The following is an 8,512-nucleotide window of genomic DNA, read 5'->3' on the forward strand; positions in this document are numbered from 1 at the left end:
CACAAAAAGGGATTATTGGGGCTGGGGGAGGATGTCCCAGAATAAAAGGTACTATATCATTTCTTTATTACAAGCAAACAAACGTGTGGACCTCCACTGAATCCTGATTTGGGGGGAAAAAAGCTATAAAAGATATTTTTGGGAAAACCGGGGAAATTTGAAAATTGGCTTGATAGTGGATGATATGAAATTCTTCTTCTCTTAGACGTGAAATAGTATTGTGCTTTGTAGGTGAGTGTCCTTAATTGTAAGAGATGCCTGCAGAGCTACTGAGGTAGAATGTCATGATGTCTGCAATTTACTCTCCAGTGATTCAGCAAAAGAACAAATATATGTACACATCTACATATGCAGATAAAGGAAAGTTAAAATGTTAACCATTAAATCTAGGCGGGTGGGTCTTCAAATGCTCAGAATACATACTTTTTTTCCTTTGTCTTTTCTAAGTGCTTGAAATCTTTCATAATAAAAAGAGGGTAAAATGATCATTAGAACCAGGCCCATGCTAGGAAAATTCAATATTTTCCCCCACAGCCTATGTTGTTGGCCAAGGAAAAGGAAGCACAGAGTCTCCAAGAGGCTTGCTTCAGGCCATATATGGAAGAAGAGCTCACAGGAGTCATTTGATTAACATGTACAAGTATTTATTGACCACCTACTATGTGGTGTGCACTGTTGTAGATGACGGGGTACACTGGATAAGCCTCACATGGTCTCACTTCTGATGGATTGGGGGAGGAGGTGAAAAGAGAAAAGAAATATGAAAAGAGGTGACACAGAGTAGAGACTTGGTGAAATGAGAGAGGTAGTAAGGCTCTGGAGGAAGTGTCCAGCCAGAAGGAAGGGCCAGTGTGAAGGCCGGGTGGTGGTCATGTACTGGAGGCCAGTGTAGCTGCTCTGTATGCTGTCCAGCAGCAGGTCAGAGACGTTTTCAGGCCCTTCAGAGCACTCTTATGGACCTTTGTTTTTCATTCTGAGTGGGATGAGAAGACCCTGGAAGATTAATAAATGAGGAAGGTAATCTCTGCCTCCGTTCAGTGACTCGAAGAAAACAAAATAGGGTGGGATTAATAGAGAGGCTTGGGGAGAAGTGTCTAGCCAGGATGGTCCCGGAGAGGTTTCTCGAGGAGGTGACATTGAAACAGACCAGAAAGTGGAGAAGGATACTGAAATTCAAAGGGCTGGGGGAAGGGAGAAGAAGAGAGACCGGGCATTAGGAAACGAAACCAGAAGCGAAGCTACGGCGCCCAGCAGGCCTAGGGAGGAGCCTCCGCCAGCTGAGAAGGGAGGGTGTAGGGGGAGCGCCCGCCCCGCCGGCTGCCCCACCCGGCCTCTTGGGAGGGAGGAGGCGCCGGGCCGGCTCCCGACTGCCGACGCCTCCGGGTATCCCGCCCAGAGCCAGCCCAGGGCGGAGGGTGGGCAGCGGGGAGTGTCCGGCCCTTCCTGGCTACGCCCTGAGGTGGCCTCGGCCCATCCTCCACTTAGGGACGACGGGCGAAGGCAGGTTGTGGGGGACGTGGACTCTGCTCTCGGGACCCGGTTCTCTCTGCCGGGCCAACCTTTCCACTTCTCTCGCCAGTCCTTTAACAGGGCAGGAGCTGGGCCTCTCTGAGCCTCAGTTTCTTCATCTGGAAAGTGGGGATGCTCCTCATACTGGCCTCACTGTGGTTATCTTTAGAGCAGTCAAGGAGAGCCTATTTAAAAGTGAGTCAGGTCTTGCCACCCCCATCCCCCAATGCTCAACACCTGCCCATGGCTTCCATCTCACTCACGGTGAAGTTCAGGTCCTCCCTGTGGGACTCCCTCAGATCCTACATGATTTGGACCCCTCAGCTCTTTTACCTCATCTCCGAGTACGCTTTCCCCTTGCTCACTCTGCTCCAGCCACACTGACCTCGCCCTCTCTCAAATGCTCCATACATGTTCTGACCTCAGAGCCTTTGCCCTGCTGCCGGGTTGTGTCCCCGCCCCCACCACACACAGACTCATCACTTACCTCACATCTCACCTCCTTCAGGTCTTTATTCCAATGTCCCTTTGTCACTGAGGCCTTCTTTAGCCATTCCATCTACATAGCGACATCCCCTCATCACATTCCTGCTTTCTTTTTCTCTACAGCATTTGTTACTTTTTGTGTTTATTTCAGCTTCCCCCCACTATGATGCTATATGAGAGCAGGAACTGTCTTTTTTACTCATGTGTATGGAAGAGTGCCAGGCCCACCGTAAGCACTCCATAAATTTGAGCAATCATTGGAATCCTTGGTGTGCATTAGGCCCCCTTTACACACTGCACAGTTGCTTAGGGAGGCAGGTATTACTCCACGTCTTGCGGTTGGGACATACTGGTGTGTTTGAAGGATGGCAGAGAATAGTGTGGCTGGAGCATGGGAATGAGGGAGTATGGGGGAGATGAGTACAGAGAGGTGGGAGGGAGGGTTGGCCATGACGAGGTCAGTTCATTTTTTCAACAATAGCAAAACCAATTTTTTTTTTTTGAGTGCCCACTTGTGCCATGCATAGTTCTATGCACTGGGGGATACAGCTGGGCTAAGACCGACAAAACCCCTTCCTCTCAGTTTCCAATAAACCAAGAGGCTAATCATAAACAGGTAATAATTTCAAACAGAATGTGGTGGGGGTAGGGGGGTGCATCTGGACATGTTGAGCTAGGAAAGGTAGGGAAGGCCACTCTGAGAAGGGGACAGTTGGATTGGTGACGCTATGAGGGAAGTGTCCTTTGGAGAGTTCACAGCAAGTGAAAAGACCCCAGGGACAAAATGAGCTTGGAGGTCAAAGGAGACCAATGTGGCTGGAGGTTAGGGACAGTGGGAGACTGAACTGAGGAGCAAGACTATCGCTCAAAGGCCTTGGTGAAGTTGGGATTTTATTCAGAGTATGAGAAGTCGCTGTAAGTTTTAAGCAGGAGAAAGACATCATCCAATGGGCATCCATATTGAGATATGGAACTTATGTGCCTTCTTGAGATCCTCTTGACCACCTCATCTTTCTTTCCTTTCTTTTTTTTATAGATTTTATTGGGGAATCCGGGAAGGGGAACAGACAAGTTGCTGTCCTTTTGTTCTTCAGTCTAGCTGTGGAGGATGTCGTTTCACTGGCCCATGTTGGTATTATCATTGTGCTCTTCCCGGGTGAGGCAGTCGCTCACCGGCCATTGGACAGCAGCTCACAGCAGCTCACAAAAGCTCACACCCGCTCCAGGCAAGCCCCACTGCAGCCTACGCTGTCACCTGCAACTCGTGGGCAGCCCAGCTCCAGGTCGAGCTGCTGTTCACCATCTTAGCTGTAGAGGGCGCTGCGTCAGTGGCCCTCATGTGGGATCCAAACCAGGGCCCTGCTGCTCAGAGCTGGTGTCTCAAGCCAACTCCTAACCAACATGCCACTTGGCCAGCCCCCACCTCTTTCTTGATTGGCACCCACCTGTTCCCCCACTGCTCTCAGACTTAGATGCAATGTCCCTCTCAGGGTGAGAATCTGGCTGAGCCAGAAAGCTCAGGCAAAATCCCCCTCCTTTCCCTGCCTGTGGACTATGCCAAGGTGTGGTTCCTCCTTGCAAAGCTTCCAGAAAAGTCCCTAATGTGTCAAGTCACCTGCTGCCATGACCTCAGAAGTCTTTGCGGAGACATAGCCAGTACAGCAGCAATGTTATCACATTGTATCTTCCCTAGCCTCCCTTCTCTTTTCCTCTTTCACCAGCCTGGGATTGCACCTCCCAAATAGTTAAAAACCGTAACTTTAGCCTGGCTCTACTTCCTAATCAAGTTTTCTAAAAGATCTTTTAGTACCGGGGACCTTTGGGCATTTTCTTTCTCCTCTGGGGCTCAGCAGCACATTTTATACAAATGAAAGGGTTGACAAAATTTTAACTGTCAGAAAGTCCTATTCTTTGACAGGTAATTGACCTGACTGTTTCTCCCTCCTGTGTCTACCCAGGTGGCTGGGGACTCTAAATCTACCAAGAAGCAACAAATACGATAGTTGAGAGCCAAGCTCTGGAGGCAGATTAAGTTTGAGTCCTAGCTCCCTGGTACTCCTTGCTAGCTGCATGACCCTGAGCAAGTGACTTGGCCTTTCTGAACCTCAGCCTCCTCCTATGTAAAATATGATTACAGTATCTACTTCTATATAATTATGAGGATTAAATGGCTTAATTCAAATAAAGTGGGCAGAATAGTGCTCTTAACAAGCACTCAATAAATGTTATATTTAATGATATACTTCCCCAACTTTGGCAGGGAAGGGGTACAGGTGTCTATGGAATTTACCAGGTCCCTCCCATTGACCCACTGTAGTTTAGAAACTTTAGGCAACACCATCCCTTCCAAAATACTTTTATTAAAAAAAAATAATTACAATCAAAAAAACCACCACAAAACCCGCCTTTCTTTTAAATAACGCGGCATGGAGCAGTTCGGTTTCCACCCTATTGCACGTGGTCCGGCCTGGTTATAAATCAGGAGGCTGCTGGGACTGGGGTCCCGCCAAGGAGGTGGGGTTCTGCCTGGGGGGAGGAGGCAAGCCCCTCCTCCTCACTGGAGGTAAAAGAGGCAGAGTCTGTGTTTCCATAGCAACCAGGCAGCACATCCCTGTCATCCTTTGACAGGCCCAGCTTATCTTCCCTGAGGCCCCAGTGGTCACAAGGGGAGCAGGAACTGGAGGGCAAGGCAGAAGAAATGTGGAAGTGGGAATTCAGACTCACAGAAACAGAGTCTCATTAAGGCATTTGGAACAGATAAATTAATTCAGGAAGACCCACCTTCACAGAAGGCTGTGGTAACCAGACACACGCACACATGCAAGACAGTTGTGGAACCCTGAAATGGAAGGAAAGGAGGCCACAGTCACTGCTTAGAGCCCCCACCAAAACACACACACACACACACACACACACACACACACACACACACACACACACACACACACGGCTGCACCCTGGGATCCAGCCCACTGCGGCTGAGATGTGGAGGCAGCATCCCCACCCCCGATCTCCAAATCAGTTTTTAGGATCCCAGAATGATTTCCATGATGTGATCTAGTTCATTCCACTCCCAGGACCCTGGGGCACAGAAGAGGTTGTGAGTTGGCTCTGGTGGGGCCAGTGCAGGCTCCTTCTCCACTGTGGATGTGTCAATGTCCAGAAAAAAGTCATCCAGACCAGAGTCCCCCAGATATCGGGAGCTCAGAGCTTCTAAGAAGACTGGATCCGGCTGGGGCAGCACTTCGTTCTGGAGGCCCAGGGGAGCCACTGGATTCTGAGGGGGCTCAGTCTCGTCCATAGAAGTCTCCAGCTCCCTGAGAATAGAGCCGATGGTGGTCGACAGGGAGAAGTCCTCCTCACCCAGGAAGAGCGGCTCAGGGGGAAGGGCAGGTGCTGGAGCCAAACAAAGCGCAGCCTGGAGCTGCTGGAGGGTGTTGTGGATGAGGACATGCCTGCGGAGGCTGGGTGCTCGGGGGCCCAAGCTTCGCTGGACTTTGTCTAGGGAGATGCGGAGCAGGGCTTGCTGGCAGCTTCGAAGGCCTGCTGGACCCCAGTCCCACTTCTCATCCTCCTCTTCCTCCTCCAAATCTGAGTGTTTTCTCTTCAAGCCTCCTACCATGATGCCCTATGAAGAAAAGAGGGAGGGGTAAGTCAGAAACAGCGTGGCTAATTCAAATCCAGAATCTCCTATATGGTTGATTTTTAATGGTCTGAACCTCAGTTTTCACATCCATAAAATGGAGATAGTATGAATCCCACAAGGCTAAGGAGAGTAAATGTGTATGACTAAGAAAACAAGACCTGACCTTAAACACTGCTGGGTTTGAATCCCACTTACTTGCCTGGGTGGACTCAAATAGTGAGTTTTCTTCCTTGAGACTCAATTTCCTCACCTATAAGATGAGGTCCCTACCTCAAGTTCTGGACTCTTAAAACTATTCTTTCCACAATACTCATTTCTTCAAATGTGACACATGCAAGACAGGTGTGGAGTACAGAGACCTGGACTAAAGGCAGGGAATCTTCGGTTTTAAATCTGCCTTTCACAGTGCTCAGCTGTGTGATCTTGGGAAATGATGTGACATTACCTCTCTGGGCCTGTTTCCTCATCTGTAAAATAGGGATTGTAAAAATCCTCACTACACCGTCAAGGAGACCCCACAGGACCCACCACACGGGAAACGCTTCATGAACAAGAGTTAATCGCTTTTTCTTTATTCGATATTTTTATTTATTGAGTACTTACTATATTTGAGCCACTGGAGCCTGTTAGGGCACCTATTTCTCGAGACTCTTTCACAGATTATATTTCTGCCCATGCCCTCTTCTTAACTGACTGGGAGCGCTCCCAACAGCAAGAAACAGGGCCCCGCGTTCCCTTCGCCAGTGCCTTACGCTTCCCTTAAAGTGAGCCCCCACAGAAAAACTTGCTAGAACTCGACTCACACCAAGCCCCGCCCCCTCCAGACCCATCCAACGAGACCTCGGACCTCTACAGGCCCCGCCCCCTCCAGGATAGCCTCTCCCTTCAGCAGCCACACACGCCCCAACTTGGTCCAGGGGCTTGTGGGAAATGTGGGCCAATAGCCTTCTGGTACCTACGTTAACTTTCATCTTGCACTACAATCCCCATAGAGCTCAACAAGCCACCGGGACGAATCAACCCCCGCCTTTCAAGGCATGCGCACAGGAAACCGGAGTGGGTGGGGGGAAGGGAACCCGGACGTCCAGCTGCCGGCGCCCGCCCCGCCCCGCCCTCCGCTGCCTCCCTGGGCGGCGAGTCTGAGCTCCGCGCCCGGAACACCCCTCCCCCACCCGAGACTGCGGCTCTAACACTGCTTTCTCCCAGTCCTTCAGACCCCTGGTCCTGGGTTCTTCCCCCTAACTGCTCTTGGGTTCAGACCTCAACACGTCGCTCAAAGACTACAAATGCTCTCTGATCCACTCCGTTCGGGACCCTAGGTATCTCAATTTTGAGACCTTCCCCCGTCAACTTTCCCCTATTCTCCCGTCTTTCAAACGCCTCTAGACTTCACCTCTGAACTCCCCCTCCGGCTCCAAGACCTGAACATGGAACTCCCCCAGCACCTCCTCCCCGCCACTGCATCTGGGAAACCAAGATTCTTTACCCCTAGTTCTCTCGCTTCTCCAAATACCCAAGATCCTACCCCCAACCACTCACACCTTTTCCAGAACACTAGTGCACAGAATTCAAGCCGTCCGGGAGACCCGAATTGTCCCAATATCCAGATTTCCTGCCCTAAAAGTTCCTTCCCTGGTTCTCTCACTTCTCCAAATATCCTAGGGCCCAGCTTCAAACTGCCTGCACTTGAAGATTTTGCCCCAACAACTTCGCCTCCTGTCCAGCATCTCAAACTCGGTCTCCGGTCCCCAAACCCTATCAGTCACTGTTAATCTGCGTCCCCCACTCCAGCCCAGACTCCGCCTTCACAGTTCTGCAGGAGCGCCTCCACCTTCCCCAACCCAAGGCAGGTCTCAAGCCATGCAGCCACCCCTCACCTCAGCTGCAAGGTTCACAACGACTACCTCCTGGAACGTCAGCAGCTCTGCAACCCTCCAGTGCTGGGTAGGGGCCTTGCTAGCCTCTCGGGGGCCTCTTCTTCTGGCCTGGGACTCACCCAGCTCCACCCCGGAGCCGAACCGCGAGCTGCGATTGGCTGGAGTCCTGCCCGCCGCGGGGCGCGGATTGGCTGGGCGGACCAGCCTGTCTCCAGGAGACGGCGGACCCGCCCCTCCCCTCCCTTGAGCCCAGACCATTTAAAGGATTCCGACCATCCAGGGGGTGGGGCCATGTCTCTAGGGTGGAAGATGGCGGGGACATCAAAACTGTTTCCTTCAAATCAGCTACTGTCCTCGCTCCAGATCGTCAGCACTACTTTCTTCGAGCCCTTTATACCAGGCCGGGACGCGGCCCCGGAGCAAGACTCGCGAGCACGCCCCTCCCCACCCCTTTCCGGGAGGGTGGGGTTGAAACACTCGCGGAGGCCGCGCCCCGGGGGTTCCGAGGGCAGACGTTGCCGGGCGAAGGATGACGCCACTGAAGACCAGCCAATAGTTTGGCGCGGCGTACGTTGCCTGGGCGACCGCAGCCCGCCCCTCCACCGCCCCAGTCTTGCCCTCCCCAACACTTAACCCCGGGACCCTTAATCTTCAGGACGCCTCAGCGTGTCCTCTGGTGGCTTGTCCTTTCCGCATCCTCCTGCCTCTCAGGATGGTACCTCCGCTGCTGGAGACTCGTTCATGGCTCCCCACTATCCTGGGGACAAAGTCCAAACTACTTTTGCCACAAAGCACTTCACGATCTGGCCTGATTCACACTCCACTTGCTCTCTTATCATCCTGCTATGCCAGTTCACTTTGTTTTTCTAAAATGGCTTCAGGTGCCCTCCACCACCGCCACGAACACAGAGATTTTATGTTTTCTTTCCTGCCTTATCCCCAGTGCCTTCAACAATGCCAAGTACAGAGGGTGCCCAAAAAATGTATACACACT

General features: G+C 51.6%; 1 protein-coding gene across 2 annotated transcripts; it reads right to left on the reverse strand.

Annotated features, from left to right (window-relative positions):
• Window positions 1-4,341: 4,341 nt before the first annotated feature.
• Window positions 4,342-7,715, reverse strand: SERTAD3 (SERTA domain containing 3). 2 transcript variants are annotated; one of them, XR_002122472.1, is made up of 3 exons: window positions 7,519-7,715; window positions 4,777-5,623; window positions 4,342-4,672 (listed from the first exon to the last, which is right to left on the reverse strand). XR_002122472.1 is itself a non-coding variant. In XM_019629731.1 (2 exons), the coding sequence occupies exon 2, from the start codon at window positions 5,615-5,617 to the stop codon at window positions 5,021-5,023; it is 597 nt and encodes a 198-aa protein (XP_019485276.1). In that variant the 5' UTR covers window positions 5,618-5,623; window positions 7,519-7,715; the 3' UTR covers window positions 4,342-5,020. The 2 variants fall into 2 exon arrangements, 1 of the variants encoding a protein (XP_019485276.1); XM_019629731.1 differs by having other exon boundaries at window positions 4,342-5,623.
• Between the last annotated feature and the right edge of the window lie 797 nt (window positions 7,716-8,512).

The sequence above is a fragment of the Hipposideros armiger genome, unplaced genomic scaffold (genome assembly GCF_001890085.2).
Source record: "Hipposideros armiger isolate ML-2016 unplaced genomic scaffold, ASM189008v1 scaffold_867, whole genome shotgun sequence".
Taxonomy (NCBI): domain Eukaryota; kingdom Metazoa; phylum Chordata; class Mammalia; order Chiroptera; family Hipposideridae; genus Hipposideros; species Hipposideros armiger.